The 17,244-nt window shown below is 45.3% G+C and overlaps 1 protein-coding gene across 3 annotated transcripts in view; it reads left to right on the top strand.

The window, feature by feature from the left end:
- The window catches only part of FAT3 (FAT atypical cadherin 3), a 669,639-nt gene that overhangs the window by 593,859 nt on the left and 58,536 nt on the right, over positions 1 to 17,244 (top strand). For all 3 annotated transcript variants that reach the window (XM_043579958.1, XM_043579957.1, XM_043579960.1), the window contains 4 exons: positions 10,571 to 10,960; positions 13,533 to 13,747; positions 14,968 to 15,105; positions 16,312 to 16,455. In XM_043579958.1, coding sequence (XP_043435893.1) covers positions 10,571 to 10,960; positions 13,533 to 13,747; positions 14,968 to 15,105; positions 16,312 to 16,455 — 887 coding nt within the window. The remainder of the gene's footprint in view (positions 1 to 10,570; positions 10,961 to 13,532; positions 13,748 to 14,967; positions 15,106 to 16,311; positions 16,456 to 17,244) is intronic.

Here is a 17,244-nt window from a genome sequence, read left to right as displayed (position 1 = left end):
CTCTGCTAATTCATCCATCAACTTACGCTTTTCATTTACTCTGGCTATAATTGTTTATAACAGCTTTGGTAATTTGCTAGTGGTTCTGAAAATAGACAGCTTTAGCTCCTTATATTCTACACTTACAATTTAGCAACACTGAACCCCTTACCCTTCCCTGAGCACCCGGTTTCATCATTCTTAACTTCACATGTGTTCATGTCACCCGAAATGCCCTTTCTTTTTGGTCACTTTTCCACTTTGGTACTCCTGACAACTCCTGTCTTTCCTTCATGACTCAATTCAATGGTTTTCTTCCCTGGGAAATGTCCCTTGGCCACCCCTCACCAATAATCCACTATATATATGCTTGTCTCCTGAGACATGGGAGATATTGAGGGGCTTTGATTCTTCTGTGCATCCTCAGTGCCTGCCAAGAGGTGGGAATCCTGTGAAGATTTATGGGATGGAGGTGATTTATTGGATAGATTAATGACTGATCCAATGGCATACATAGTGACCCACTGAGGAGACATATGTAGTATTATTGCTGGGTAGTCCAGTATAGAAGTTCTATACACCAATAAAGATGGAGTTTTAAATACTTTGATGAATTCATTTACTTACACTTGACTCTTCCGGGCTTAGCAAAGTGCCAAGCCATAGATGGGGGAGCTTATGTCCAGACGAGCTGAAGTCTTTGAGGTATTGCGAAAGGTGGTATCACCCACCAGCGGGGCCAACTCTACGGAAGGACAGCCTTTGCAGGTATACAGGTCCCTCGCTTAGAAGGGCCCCTGTTGGTTTAATACTCTGCTCTGGCTATGTCCAACAGGGGGCCCTGCTTTCTTCTATGTCTTAGAACCTCACAATCATGTTGCCAGTGCTACCCAGCAGAGCTGGTGCCAGCCCAACTGGTGAGTCCCCAGGAAGTCTATGGTATTGCCAAGATCTCCCTGACTCTGTGACTGGGGCCGCCTTGTCTCCTTTTTAACTGTTCAAAAGGCCCTGGGATTCCTGACCCCAGAGTTGGTATTTTGCCCAGGGGAATGTGCCAGGGTTAGTCATCACCCAATGAAAAACTTGTAAGAGGCACTTAAAACAGAAATAATCAGAGAGTCTATTTAAAGTCTAACTTGAAAAGTAATTGCAATTCCATGGACCCCCTAATGGCAACTTTCTTTTATTTTACATCATCTGAAGGCCTATTTTAAAGATAGAAAAAAAGTGGTCAGTTTGAGCTCTTTAGCTATAATGGGATTTTACTTGCCTCCCACAGACAATGAGATGAGGCTAACCATTTTCTTCTACAGCTTAATTTAAGGATATCAAATAGCTCAAAACAATGTATCATTTGAAATACCTTTATAATGAGACCTTGACAAAAAAATATTTTTTTAATTTTTTTAATGTTTATTTTTGAGAGAGAGAAAGAGACAGAGCACGAGTGGGGGAAGGGCAGAGAGAGAGGGAGACAGAATCTGAAGCAGGCTTCAGGCACCGAGCTGTCAGCACAGAGCCCAGTGTGGGGCTCGAACCCACGAACCGTGAGATCATGACCTGAGCTGAAGTCAGACACTTACTGACTGAGCCACCCAGGCACCCCCCAAAAAATATTTTCTACGTAAAGTCAGTGTCTTTCTGAGTACACACACACACACATACACACACACACAAAATGAGGAATGGAAATATCCAGAAAAAGAATGCTAATATAATACATAAGTATCATTTTCTACAATTATTTCAAATGGTATGTATGTTGAGAATTAAACTGGCCTGGAAAATAACTCAGAAATTTGACTGCTCTCCAAAATTGGTGATAAATTTTCCATTACATGATGTTTGTAATAGTTCTTTTACTTACTAGAAACATGATCTGTGTCCACTGTAGAAAATCTAGAAAGACAGACAAAAGGAGAAACGAGTCAATTCTAACCACTGTTGCTATTTCGATGAAGTCCCTTCCACCATTTTTCTTTCCAAAAATGGACTCATAAACTAGATATTGTTTTGTAACCTGCTTTTTTCACTGGCTCGCAAACATATTTCTGTCTCTATGTTCTCTTTTATACTTTTATATGGCAACGTATACAGTATTCTATGATTTGAGTGTCCTATAACTTATTCAGTCAGTTCTCATTCTTGACAAATTGGGTAGTTACCAATTTTATTCACAAATGCAAGCATCCAGTAAGCAATAGTTTTTTATATATGAATGTTTTTATATAGTTTTTATATATTAATGTTTTATGTACATTTTTGATAGTAAAGATTCCTGACTCCTCTGTGTTGCACCCTTTTGGGGTCCTTCATTCTTTAACACATATACTTGTAGTGGCCATGGATGTGTAGAGTGCTTATCACCTACATTTGTTGTCTTAGTAATACTCTCGCTTTGATCCTCTGGTCACTTCTGCAGTTCAGTGTTCATTACTCTCTGATGTGGGGCCCGGGACTCAGCATTGAACTACAGAAATAATAAGACACAGTCCCTCTGCGTAAAAGATACATTAATCTAGTAGGAGAGAGGCCATAAGTATAACTAATGATAATGTAAAAATAATATTAAGGGAGCACACAGAAAAGAATAACTGGGAAATTAAGGAAGCTGTGGAGAGGAGACCCTTCACAGAATAGGTAGGAATTTGACGAGGGAGGAGGGGAAGAGAACATTCTGAGCAGAAGGAAAAGCATGTGCGGAGGACTGGGGAATAACTGTGCATGGAGTCTTGAGGAGTAGCTGGAATAGAGAACACACAATGGAAGGAGAGCAGGGGATGACACTGAGAGGGTGGCTTGGGACCAGAGGGCAAAGGATTGGAAAGCCATTCTTAGAAGTCTCTACTTCTGACTCTAAGAAGTCAGAAGTCAGAGCCTGTCTTGAGCCACTGAGGCAAAACTGGATCCAGAGCTTTAGAAACCGACCTCTGGTTAAGTTTGGCCAGGAGAAGAGAGAGTCGAAGGCAGCCTGCAGGTTGGAGTCTCTGGCAACAGTCTAGGTGAGAGAAGATGGGAGCCTCACCTGGTGGTGAGAGCTGGCCATAAGATAGCAAGGAGACATCTCCAAGGCAAATCTAAAGAACTGGTGGTTCTGATTCAGATGGGAGACAGAAATTGAGGGGAGATGTGCAGCAAACTCCGTTCAATTTAAATAATTCCTCATCGGGGCGCCTGGGTGGCTCATTCGTTTGGGCATCTGACTCAGGTCATGATCTCAGAGTTCGTGGGTTTCAGCCCCATGTTGGGCTCTGCACTAACAGCATGGAGCCTGCTTGGGATTGTCTCTCTCCCTCTTTCGCTGCCCCTTCTCCACTCATTCTCTCCCTCTCCCACTCTCTCTCTCTCAAAATAAATAAATAAAATTTTTCAAATAATAATAATTCCTCATCAAGTTGTCAAACTCCTAGGTTTGGAGATGGCGTCTTTCAGGCTCCACTTTCCCTCAGTGCGGTGCCTAGAGTAGTCAAACAGGTGACACTTGGCAAGCCCTTATGAAAAGGAAGGGTCGTGTCCAGTGTCTCCCTTGAGAAAGACAGAACCCTTCCACTTCTCAGAAGTAACTACTGTCTTTGAAGGATGAGGCCGTAACCAAAGAATGCAATGACATAGTCAAGAACCGAAGCTTCATTGATCATTTTTCTTCAAAGGATAATCCTTATTGCTTAAATAAGAGCGTGCCTTAATCACCAAGCTTGGGTCATAGAAACTGTGAGATCTAAATATACTTGCGGGATTTCTGGTGCTGATGAATACATATGAATGAAAGCAGGAAAAGTATTGGTTCAAAAACAAGTTATTAGGGGCTCCTGGATGGCTCAGTTGGTTAAGCGACAGACTCTTGATTTCGGCTCAGGTCATGATCTCACAGTTTGTGAATTCAAGCCCCATGTCGGGCTCTGTGCTGGCAGCTCAAAGCCTGGAGCCTGCTTCAGAGTCTGTGTCTCCCTCTCTCTCTGTCCCTCCCCTGTTCACCTGCGCTCTCTCTCTCACTCTCTCTCTCGCTCTTGCTTTCACTCTCACTCTCTCAAAAATAAATAAATAAACAGTTTTTTAAAAGTTACTAGATTTCCTGGGTGTGGAATCAGGGTATTGACCTAAATGGAAAATGGAACATGAGGAACCTTTAAGCGGTGATTCAAATGTTCTATATGTCAGTGAGGGCCATGGTTCCCCGGGGGTATATGGACGTGTTTAGAATTTATGAGCTGGACACTTAAAATCTGTTCATGTTTTTGTACATAAATTATGACACCTCAGTATACCAATAAAGTTGATTAAAAAAAAATAAGTGAGAAGAACCAAAATTAAAAGGGCTACTAGAGTCTGATTGTTGAAATTGTTTCAGATCATTCCTTCCCCCGGATATCTATTCCATATGACTTCAAATCCCTTTATAAAAGCCAGGAACGTAGCACGGCCCCTATTTTTACTGTGTCACCTACATACCGGACCTTGTACAGTTGCTGGAGGATATTCGTGTGAATGTCACAGACAAGGCCCTGCCCTGACAGAGTCACAGCAGCTGCTGACATAAAACCCCAAAGCCAGCCTAACAGAGCTCTCGCGGGTTCCTTAAGCTCAGAGAGCTCGATGTTAGGAGGAGGGCAGAAAACGTTTTCCAAAGAAAAATCTCAAGGTACTTCTGTGTTGACTGCTCACGCCATTTGGTTTTGGTGCTGATTCTAACACCTGTAACAATCTCAAACATAAAGCTGAGTTCTTCTGACTCTGGGTTAGATCCCTGGGAATGATTCTAGCAGAGAGCATTATCTCTCACCGAGGTAATAATGCCTTGCTGTAAGCTGTATGTGTGAACTCTGAACACTTAACTGAATGGTATGAATCTGCTGCACTGAGCTTTCTTCCCATCCAGAAGATTCCAAGAGCTGTCAGGATAGGCTTAATTTGGACTTTGGTGTTACAGCCCACTTATGCCCAGGCGTGGCAGCTTAATGAGCATTTTGAAGGTGGGGAGATGATCCTTTGGAAATATAAATGAAATGAGCTCTATTAGTTTCATTTGGAAATGAAGTACAGTCTGAAAGATCATCTTGGACCTCACCTGATCTGGGTTCTGTCATTTTAAAATAAAAAAAAAAATTTTTTTTGGTTTATTTTTTGAGAGAGAGGGAGCAGGGGAAGGGCAGAAAGAGAGGGAGAGGGAGAGAGAACCCCAAGTAAACTCCACACTGTCGGTGCAGAGCTTGATGGCGGAGCTCAAACTCACAAACCACGAGATCATGACCTGAGATGAAATCAAGAGTCAGATGCTTAACCGATGGAGCCACCAAGGTGCCCGGTCATTTTATTTCTTTATTTTTTTAATTTTTTTAATGTTTATTTACTTTTGGGACAGAGAGAGACAGACAGAGAGAGAGAGACAGAGCACAAGCAAGGGAGGGGCAGAGAGAAATGGAGACACAGAATCTGAAGCAGGCTCTGAGCTGTCAGCACAGAGCCCGATGTGGGGCTCAAACTCACGAACCGTGAGATCATGACCTGAGCCAAAGTTGAACAATTAACCAACCGAGCCACCCAGGTGCCCAGCCCCCTGTCATTTTAAAATTGAAGAGACCTGAGGCCCAGTGAAGAGGTTAAATGACCTATCCAAGCACACGGGTATAGCTTGGGCAAACCATGGGCTAGAGGCAAGGTCTCCTGTCTTCCAGAACTGGACCATATTGCCTTCATTTGAAAGTACTCAAAACTTCAACTGTTATGTGCTATCCGATGTCTAAAAAGCTCATCTCTCTATTTGGCTGAATTGAGAGGAACCTAACCTCCATCTAGAAACCTTCCAAGAAGGGAAATATAGATACCCTTGGCAACCCACCTCAGAGTTTCACTGCCTTCCCATACTGGGAATTTTTCTGTGCTATTTCTTTCCTCCAACCCCACCCTCCAAAAATGCCACTACCTACTGCTTCCTTTCAGCAAATAGGGATTTTAATCATTCTCTTTTTACTTGATTTTAATCCTCTGAAGACCTGCCTGCTCCATTTGCCACAATTATAGCATGCAGAAACTTCACTTGAATGAAAGTCGTATTTCTCTTGGTAGCCTGTCATTTCAGCATTTTGGGAAGCTAAGTAGCTCCGTCCTCATTAAATTAGGCTCAAATTGGAGAAAAGAATTACATACTTAAAAACACAGACGCAAAATGATAGATTAGTGTTATACCTTAATAGAACACATCGTGGCACGCAGTAAAAGCATTAGACCAATTAGCAAGCAAGTTTTTTACTCAGGTTCATCTTTTTTGCTGGGTATGTAGCAAAGGGATGGTGATTTGAAGGATGGAATTTATCGTATGCCCTTGGATAGAAAGTTACCACTTTAGTGGCATGACCTGCATTCATTTAACAAAGATAGCACCCATCACCTGGTAACACAGCAAAGATCCAAGCGCTAGACCAAATGTACTGCCTCCAAATTGGCATTTACCCGTCCGGCTTTATTTCTAGAAATCATTGAAATCCATGGCAATTGGGTCTAAATGGGAATGTTAATACATTCCAAAAATATATTCCGCTCTTTCCTTGAGAGCTACCAGATCATAAGTGATGGCATTTAACAGGGTTGGTGGTTTGAGGTTTTGTTTTTTTTTTTCCTCCCCTCCCCCTTTTCTGGTCTCGCTTCCCTATCAATCTGATTGGTAACAGAAAGGAGAAGGAAACAATAAATCTCCCAGTTCCTCCTGGTGTGAATGCCCAAGATATTGTCAGAAGCAGAATGTATGGGAAGTGGGGGGGGGGGGGGGGCGGGGAGTTTGGGTCAGCAACTTGGTGGGGGAGGGGATGCTTTTCTGCTGTGGTAAAGCAGAAAAACCCTGCCTCCGAATCTAAATTAACAGAATCTGCCCGGAGGGGAGCCGTGGTCTTTGTGTGGCTGATTAATGTCAGCCTTGTAAACGCAGTGCTCAGACAACAGGGCTAGCCCGCTGAGCAGGAAGCTCAGAGAACACAGCATCTCCTGCTCTGGGATGTGAGCAAAGCCGGGTACCTCTGAATAGGGCTGAAAGAGAGAGAGGCAGACCAGGAACATAGGTGATAGTTTTAATTAGATTTCAGCTGTCTGTCCTAGTGAAAGAAACACAGGCAGCCATTAGGGGCACCTTCCCTCCAGGACTTGTGGCCACAGAGAACAGCAGCGTGCAAATCCGACCCCTGCCTCTCCTAACACTCAGCTCTCAGCCTGAAAGCCACCGCTTTCACAACAGTCGGAAGTGCTCTTCTTCCCAAATGATCTTTAGGTCTGAAGGGGAAGCGTGTCCAAGAGCACATCTCCAGAAATCCTTAAAGGGAACACAGGAGCTTTTCCCTCATGCTTACCTAAAAAACGCTAGTGGCAGCAGGCAAGCCATCAGTCCTTGGTTTATGCATCTGCGAAGTGGGTCTTGTCAGGAGATGCTCAGATGAAGGATCCTGCATGGATCTCCTGCCCCAACTTATTGTTCCTAAGAGTGGTGTTCCCTACGCTGGGGGTGGAAGTCAAATCCACAGGCAATGTGTGTGCTTTGAAAACCTGCATGGTGTATTGATGTCAGTCGCTGATGTATTCCCATAAATCTGTTTCTGTGACTTTGAGGGGTGTCCTGAGAACCTCTAATCAGTCACTGCAGCTTCTAGGCACAAGACCAGCTCTGCCCCCTTCCCGCCCCGCCCCCCCATCCCCCCCCCCCCCCCCGCAGGGTTATTGCAACACTATGTATATTCACCCCAGGAGTTGATGTTGAAGAATTTAATCTTGGAGAGCCAGAAGGCATCCTTAAAATGTCTGCTCTGGGGCCTTATTTTAAGGGGCAGCGAGGAAGAGGAGAACCTTCTTGTTTTTAATCCCAGCACCAATAAAATCAGAAGCTGATGTGTATATATCACAGGGTAGTTGTTTTGAAAGAGAAATAAAAGTAAATGATGAAACTCTGGAAAAAATGGACTCTCTGGAATGGAACCAAGAACAAGCTCTCAGTATTGACCTTTTGGTTAAAGCCACATAATGCAATTTATGTCATTCCCTCCAGATAGATGATTTTATTGGTTTGCTGGGAATTTTGGCTTAAGGGAAATTACATACTAGGGGAGCAAAGTGTTTAACTCTTATTACTGCCGAATGTCTGACCCCATGGCGAGGTGTTATAGTAGAAAACAACACAGAGTTAGGCCCTCCCCTCTAAGAGCTTACATTCTAAGTCTGTGATTTGTAAAAGGCATTTTTAGATCGTGGTCATAGCTAAAAACCCTTGATTAATGACTGTCTTCATTAAGGCATTTAGGATCAAAGTAATGTTTTTTCAGCCTACAAAGATGTTATATTTTGCCTCTTAGAAATCTTAACACCTAGTGAATTGGGGGTGCATAAATCATTTTGAAGTCCTAAGATCCTCTGATGAAAACAGTTCAATCAGTCTTCAGAACCAGAAGTCAATCTGATCATCAACCACTAATTTGTTGGTTGTTGGTGGACGTCTCCTGGCTGGTATGTTTTAGCTTTCATGTATATGAAGGCAAAATGGCGTCTTGATAAATAAGTGCGTTTCTTTAAATCACAGAGCTGGAGGCCACCCTCTGAGTAGATCTTCCCCCTTTTTTGATGGAGTGCTCCAGGCTCACTGGCCATTGCATTTCTTTTTCTCTTTGCATTCTCTTACGGCCCCAGCCATCCTCATGGCTCCGCGTGGCCCTGGAACCGGGTGGCGCTCACATTCATAGCTCCACGTGGACTCTCCTCTGATCTCCAGCCTCCTACACCGGCTCCCTACCTGAGTATCCGCTTACATATAAAATGCCCATCTTGAACTTAATCTGTCCAAAGTGGGGCTCCTAGTCTGTCATCCGAATCCTGGTCCTCCTGCAGTCCTTCATCCCAGCCGACGGCAGCTCCCTCTGAGTCATCCTGGGATCTTCTCTTTCTCTCACGGCAGAAAACAGTCTTTTCTCACCACCTCCAAGTTGACAACACACCCGGGATCGCTCCCTTCTCACCACCTACGTGTTCAGAACAGGGCGGAAGCTGACCTCTTCTCACCACTCAGAGGCCACCGCCAGTGCAAGCGACCACGGTCACGTGCCTGCGTTCCCGCGGGCGTCAGCCAGCTGTCCCTGCTTCCTCGCTTGCCGCCCTTCCTTCTCTTCACAACCAGCAGCCTGAGTGATCCTGTTAAAATCTGAGGCACACCCCATGACTGCCTGCCTCAGAGCCCTCGGCTGGCCTCCTGGCTCAGCACCGCAACCCCACGTGGGCTGCTCCCCAACCTGCTGTCACCCTGAAACCATCTTCTCTTTCTTGCTTCCTGACTGTCGTCACACCGGCCTTCCCGACAGTGCCCTGCAACACGCCAGAGGGGCACTCTGCACTTGGGGGTCTCTCCGCCTGCCACGTTCTCTCCCCAGATTATCTGCACTGTTCTCTGCCTCCCCTCCTTTGGGTTTTTATTCAAGGGCCAAGGCCTTCCCTGAGCACCTTATTTAAAATTACCACCTTCCCCTCCATCTCCCAAACTCTCTCTCCTCCAAGCACTCCTGGTCCCCCCTGTGGCTTTTTCTTCCGTTTTACCCCCTGACCTGCCATTTGTTTTACGGATTCTTTATTGTTAATTTATTACTTACTCCCACTAAGTGTAATAATTTCCTCAAGAAATGGTTGACTCTTGTCCATTGCTAAAATCTCTAGCACCTCGAGTAGCGACAGATAGATTCCAGATAAACATTTTTTGAAGTAATTAATTTGTATTTCTCTTTTGGTGGCACATCTTTACCCCCGTATTTATTGGCACCTTAGAGTTTTTCTTAAAGATGCATGGGGTTCTCTAATATATGAAGAATACCCAACTATTTATGATATCTGTTGCCAATATTTTATGTTTTTTTATTATTTAAGTTAGTTGTATATGTTACTTACATACAATGTTTTTTTTTTTTTTTAACGTTTATTTATTTTTGAGACAGAGAGAGACAGAGCATGAACGGGGGAAGGTCAGAGAGAGAGGGAGACACAAAATCTGAAACAGGATCCAGGCTCTGAGCGGTCAGCACAGAGCCCGACGCGGGGCTCGAACTCACAGACCGTGAGATCATGACCTGAGCCGAAGTCGGACGCCTAACCGACTGAGACACCCAGGCGCCCCACATACAATGTTTTTTTGAGAGAAAGAGAGAGGGCGCACACACACATGAGTGAGGGAGGAGACAGGGCGAGAGAGAAAGAGAGAGAGGATCTCTTGGCTTTTCAGTTTTTAAGGCATTTATTTATTATTAATTTATTTTGAGAGAGAGACAGAGAGAGCGAGTTGGGGAGGGGCAGAGAGAGAGGGAGAGAGAGAATCCCAAACAGGCTCTGCACTATCAGCACAGAGCCCAACTCAGGGCTCAAATTCATGAACCATGAGATTATGACCCTGAGCCAAAATCAAGAGTCGGATGCTTAGCTGACTGAGCCACCTAGGTGTCCCTGTACATTTTTATGCTTTTGTAGGACCAAAGCTGTTGGCTTCTGTCATTGCTGGTCTTCTTTCTATGAGTAGCCATAATATGCTAGTGCAGACCGTCATCGAACAGCATTCTTCTCACTAACGTTCTTGCGTCTCCCGCAGGCATCAACAGGAAGGTGGTGTATTCCCTGGCCGACTCTGCCGATGGGTTCTTCTCCATCGACGGCTCATCAGGCATCATTATCCTAGAGCAGCCGCTGGACCGAGAGCAGCAGCCCTCCTACAACATCAGCGTCCAGGCCACCGACCAGAGCCCCGGCCAGGCTCTCTCCTCTCTTGCCACGGTCACCATCACTGTCCTGGACATTAATGACAACCCCCCTGTGTTTGAGAGGAGGGACTACCTGGTGACGGTGCCTGAGGACACCTCCCCTGGCACCCAAGTGCTTGCTGTTTTTGCCACCAGCAAAGATATTGGCACAAATGCTGAGATTACGTATCAAATCCGGTCTGGGAATGAACAAGGGAGATTTAGAATCAACCCAAAGACAGGTGGGTAAACAGCAATCTGCTTAGAATTCACAGCTTCACTTTTCGCCTGCTTCTCCTAACCATCTAACTGCCCTCTGGGTGGCCTCTGCTTCTTCCCCTTCCACCCTCCCAGTGGAAGCACATCACGTAGACCCCAGGGTGCCTTCTGACACTCTGCCTCTGTGCCTGCCCCCTGCCAAGTTGTAAGCTCCTGGCTGTGGGCTCACTGGGCAAATATGTGACCTCCAGGTGGGCTCCAGGATTTCTCGTAGGAAGGCTTGGGAGCAGTAAGGTGGTTCATAGATGGGGACAGGAAATAATATTTGCGCACCGAGCATAAGGGTTTGCTTCTTTCCCTCTTTTCTCTGTTTTTGCTCGATTTCATTTTGGGTTGTTTCACTTGGATCATGTGTTCATGTGTTTGGAAGTGCTCCTGGAGATGAGCATCCTAGTGCCCCTGTCCACGCTCAGGCTGCCACTCTCTGGTCACCTGCCAAAGAAGACATTGCTAAGTGGTGTGCGTGGTGATATGCAGGCCTTCTCAACTGTGCACCCCAGTCAGCTGGAACCGGCTCTGTATGAGTCCTGTCCACAATTCGCAGTCAGGACACTGTCCTTTCTCACCACGCCCTTTTCAAATTCAGGGGCCATGTGGCATCACCTAGGGAAAACATGCCTGGAAATAAATCAAGAGAACAAAAGGAGAACCCTAGGCCTTTCTTTCTATTAGGGAGTTAACTATTGGGAGCATTTCGGGTAATAAAGATGGTAATAAAATAAAGATGGTGATTCAAGAAACAAGTTGGGATATTCTTGGGAGAGTAAACATACTCACCCTTTCCACTATGTATTTTCCTAGTGTTTGTATTCATATTTTTACACTATGTATTTTCCTAGTGTTAGTATTCATATTTTCACAGCACTTTCATGGATAATCTCATTCATTTACCTATTTCCCTATGAATAGTCATAATCAAAGCCATCCCATTTTTCAGGTGAGAAAGATAAGTCTCTCGCACTTTGTGTCCATTGGACGCAACTCCCTCGTCATCACACGAGAAAAATGCACTTGCTGAACAGGAACCTCATAATTAGCAACATCTAATTAGCAGGTTGGATACGCCAGACTCTTATTAATTCATTGGTTATTTCTCGCATTTTCCATATGAGAAAAACAGAGCTTCAAAGAGGTTAAGTAAGTTCCCCACTGTCCACTGTGAATCAGTAGAGGACCCAGGATTTGAGCTCAGATCTTCCTGATTCTAGAATACGTGCTTTCACCTCTGTAGAGCACTGCTATGCTGGGGTCGGGGGAGGTGCAAAATAAGGAGATACCGTTCCTGCCCTTAGGTGTAGGGAGGTGGAAATAGCGATGGAAGAATTGCATTAGCAGCTTCTCCCAGCAGTACCTCTGTTTATTAAGGTCATTACTTCAAATTAAAATGTATGGGATTTTCCTCATTTAAATACGTGTTAGACTTAGTCTGTCTAGTTATGGCCATTGTATATGAACACCACGGGGAAATGGTTAAGTACTGTTTAAATTTGGCACTACATAACGAGACTGGGATACAACACAAAGCACTAAGGGTGGTAATTGCTAAGAAAACTTAATTATGGGGAGAAAGAGGCTCTTGTTATAGGTATGACTTCTGTTTCTCACCTTAAATAGAAGGGCAGCTTTAGCAGCTAGAGAAGGTGCCTGTCTGGAGATGTGAATGGATGTGACATACTGACCTTGGTCCTAATGATTGTTTTCCAGTTGGTAGAAATGCCCACGAATGCCCTTGAGATCTGCTCTGCAGGCAGTACAATGACCAGTTACCAAGTGCAGAATGCAGAATTGAGTCACCTCACCAGAAAGGGATAGAATGGGAAGGAAGAGCACTCATAGAGCCCCTCCTAGAGGTGGCACCCCGCCAGGGCCTTTCTACTTGTTCTACTGGCTTAACTTAAATAGCTTTAGGACGTGGACGTTCCCTCTGTTCTGTAGTTGTGGATGTTGAACTCACACTTATTAGTTGGCCACTAATCCCAGGTATTTCCTTTTCATTAGGTCACTGTACCTTGAGATTTCTGAGATCTTTGCCCTCTTTGTGCTGTCATGGTTTTAGATAAGCGCACTGTAACTTGGCAAGGCACGTTCGTGGTTAATTGAATTCAGTGAAGTTTGCAGATATTCACTGGCTGACCTGGGACAGGATCGTGCAATCACATCCACACATCTCAGCTCATTTTCCATCTGCCTGGGTCCAGTTAAGGGATCATCAGGAGACGCTTATCAGGGATGCCGGTTTCTGGCCCTTCTCCCTAGAGGCATGTGGGTGAATAATGCCGAAGATTTTCAGGCTGCTTGAGAGAAGTTCAGAAAGTATTGTAGAAACATTCAAAGACTTTATTTCTTCAGTGTTGCATCTGATGGATAGCTATGTTTTAACTGACAGCATTAATCAGACTCTGAGATGCTTTCAGCAGGGCATTAAATAAACAAATTCCTGAATGTCTAAAATTCTTGGCTGGAGATGATGTGATAAATATTGTCATGATTAGGGAACCGCTGACCGATCTTTTTTTTCCTAATCTCTCTTCAAAGGGGGTATTTCTGTCTCTGAAGTGCTGGACTATGAATTATGCAAAAAGTTTTACCTGGTGGTGGAAGCCAAAGATGGGGGCACCCCAGCTCTCAGTGCCGTGACCACCGTCAGCATCAACCTCACGGATGTGAATGACAACCCTCCCAGGTTCAGCCAAGATGTCTACAGTGCCGTCATAAGTGAAGATGCCTTGGTCGGGGACTCTGTCATTTTGGTAGGTGCCAGTGGGAGATCCAGATGTCTGGGACTAATAAATCTACTAAAGAGAGTGAAAAACGTGAGCAAAGTCTGTCTTGGATTCTTGTCACACTCTCTCTTTATGGGTCCTTTTGTCCCCAAGGACTCTAGTCACTCACCAGTCTTTTAACTGTTCTTTCTCCTTCTGTACATTGGAAGGGTCTGATAAATTCATTTATACCAAAGTTTAAGTGTCTGATAATTACTTTTTTCCTGAAAGTGTATGTTGTTCAAAAAAACAAAACAGACCACAGAATATATTTCTAATGACGGCTTCCACTGGTTTGTGACCTTAGATAAGAAGGTATTAGGTGGCTAAGGATAAAAGAAAGTCTGCCTCCCACCCCACGCATGCACACACACACACACACACACACACACACACATGCATGCACTCACACACGCACACAGGGTAGGACAGCTGCATATGGGAGCAAGATTAAGATTGCTTGGCCACTCTTAGAGAAGCTCTTTCTGGAGGGAATTTTTTCTAATACCAGTAAGAGCAAGCCATGTAAAGAGTACATGGGCTCTCTCAGACTTACAAATTACGTTTTGGAAACAGTGAGTTCCATCCTTACCATCATCACCACCCCTACCGGACAGGTCCCTCCCATCCATCCTTATCTCTGGCTCCTGCAGCACCAGGTGTCGGTGTGCGTTCTTTAGACACCAGAGGTGGACTTCCCAGGACCACTTTCACGCATATAAATCCCAGTATCACCAATACGGAGCAGCAGGGCAGTGTGTTTGCCACGTGAGAAAGGGAATTTTCTCAGGCTTCCTTAACACGGAGGCACATGAATTTAGAGAATGTCTGTCTCAGTGGCAGAGACCACTGTTTGCAGAATTGGGAAAGAATCACCAAACTCCCCCTATGAGCTTTAGCTCTATCCTCAGTGGCTCAAGGCCCAAGGAAAATCATGCCTGACAAGCATCAGGCTGTAGGCAGACAAAAACTACTGGAAAGGAGGTGGCTGCTCCAGTAGTGGTGCCTCCCTCCTCCACCCGAGCCATCCGTTCTTCTGCCGGGGGCATGATGGCTAGCACGTGAGCATAGAGAGCTCTAAGAAAACTGCCAGAGCTGTGCCCAGTTATAAGACCCGGGACCCTTAGAATAAACCTTTTCTCTGTCTCTCATGTCATGCCTTTTATTGTTGTTGTTGTTGTTGTTGTTGTTGTTTGTGTCCCATGAAGCTAATAGCAGAAGATGCAGATAGCCCACCCAATGGACAGATTCATTTTTCCATCGTGAACGGAGATCGGGACGATGAATTTGCTGTGGAGCCTGTCCTGGGACTTGTAAAGGTTAAGAAGAAATTAGACCGCGAACGGGTAAGCTAGTTTAGGCCAGCCCCCTCCCACCCATGCCCATCCCTTCACTGGAATCCGCTCAGGCTCCGTGAGTAAAAGTAGGAAGATTCTGCATTCCAAATAATGAGAGTAAATAGGATAGGCTGAAATGCAGCATGACATATTTGGGTTAGACCTTTGAAAGAATTTTCTGCCAATAGATGCTAGCAGCTTCTTATTTATGGTGTCTTAAAGGAGAAAGCAAAGATGTATCTTTCTCTTTGTGTAATGTTTATTTTTTAGAGAGAGAGACGGAGAGAGCGAGTGGGGGAGAGGCAGAGAGAGGGGGCAGAGGACATGAAGTAGGCTCCGTGTTGACTGCAAAGAGCTTGATGTAGGGCTCAAACTCACGAACCTATCAGACCATGACCTGAGCTGAAGTCGGACACTTAACCAACTGACCCACCCAGACACCCCCAAAGGTGTAATTTTCTGGATGCTTTGAATTTTGGTCCTTCCCAGAGCAAGGAGGCAGGAAAGTACCTTCAGCATTGGGATCCTGTGGTCCTGGTTTCATCCACAGCTTTAGCACTAGGTGAGCAGACATAAAAGGAGCATCTGAAGGTATTTAGGTCAGAAAGAATGATCCAGAAAACTCCTCTGCCAACATTAAACAAAGTTTCTAAACATTGTGTTTTGTGACCCAAAATATATGTCTTCACAGTGAAATTACAGGAAGAGATGTCATAGTAGTGGTACTCAAAAGCAGGAAAACCTCTTTAGGTGATATATCCCCATCACTCCTGAAGTTCAGAACTGATAAGGAAGATCAGGGTGACAACCGTCGTGTTTGAACACAGGATGAGAACTGTAGTTGTAACCAGGGGTTGTTTTGTGCGTCCCCACCCCCCACTTCACCCCCGCCCCCCCATCCAGGGGACACTTGGCAATGTTTGGAAACATTTTGGGCTGCCACAAATGGGCAGAAAGTGATACTGGCTTCTAGTGGGTAGAGACCAGGGATGTTGCTAAACATCCTACAAAGGCACAAGTCAGCCCCCGGCAACCAAGAATTACCTTGGCCCCAGATGTCAGGGGTGCCGACGTTGCAAATCCCTGGTCTCGAGGACCAAGAGGGAAGGTGGCTGATCTTCAGCAAAGCACAGCCATTCCCGCAGCTCTTCTGAGTGTGTGCAGACTGAAGGAGATGCTGTCCGTCTTCACTGTCGGCCCTCTGTGCTTTGGCAGGTGTCTGGATACTCCCTGCTCGTCCAGGCAGTAGACAGTGGCTTTCCTGCAATGTCATCAACTGCCACCGTCAACATTGATATTTCTGATGTGAACGACAACAGCCCGGTGTTCACCCCCGCTAACTACACTGCTGTGATTCAGGTGAGCCACATCTTGCCTGCTAGTCACCTGTCCTTGCGTGCCCAGCCTTCTTCCTCTGCGATGGTTTACGTACCATTTTTGTACATTAGTCCTTTAAGTTTAATTTATTTTTTGAGAGAGAGAGAGAGAGAGCGCACAAGCAGGGGAGAGGCAGAGAGAGAGGGAAACAGAATCAAAGCAGGATTTAGGCTCCAAACTACCAGCACAGAGCTTGATGTGGGGCTCAACCCCATAAACCGTGAGATCGTGACCTGAACCAAAGTCAGATGTTGGACTGAATGAGCCGCCCGGGCGCCTCATTTTACTCACAAATTCAAACAATGGTTTTTGGGGTTTTTTTGCCTGATATCAATTCATGCCATCATGAGACGGGTATGAAGAGAGCCTGATTCTTCCACAGCTACTGACTAATAAATAGTCATAAGCACTGTTGCCAAAGGGGCTCTCTCAAGTGTCGGGTGCTTTACATGAGCCACCTGTCCCCCCCACAGCCTCGTGAAGTGGGAGGCTGGGGCAGCCCCCACTTTATGCTGAAGGAGCTAAGGGCCTGAGGGGCTAAGTAGCTCACCCAAGACCCTGCAGCTGCTAAGTGGTAGAATCGGGGTTTGAACTCAGGTCAGTGTTCTGCAAAACCCATCCTCTTCACAAGGACAGGCTGCCTTTCAGCTACTCTGTGCTATTCTGGCAACAGCGGGAGATTGATACAAACCGTCTCATCTCTCCAAAAGAGATTGGGCATCAGGATAGAACTGCTACTCATTAAAATCAATCTTCCATAAGCAATTTGTT

This window comes from Prionailurus bengalensis, chromosome D1 (genome assembly GCF_016509475.1).
Source record: "Prionailurus bengalensis isolate Pbe53 chromosome D1, Fcat_Pben_1.1_paternal_pri, whole genome shotgun sequence".
Lineage (NCBI taxonomy): Eukaryota > Metazoa > Chordata > Mammalia > Carnivora > Felidae > Prionailurus > Prionailurus bengalensis.
This window is presented reverse-complemented; position numbering and strand designations above follow the sequence as displayed.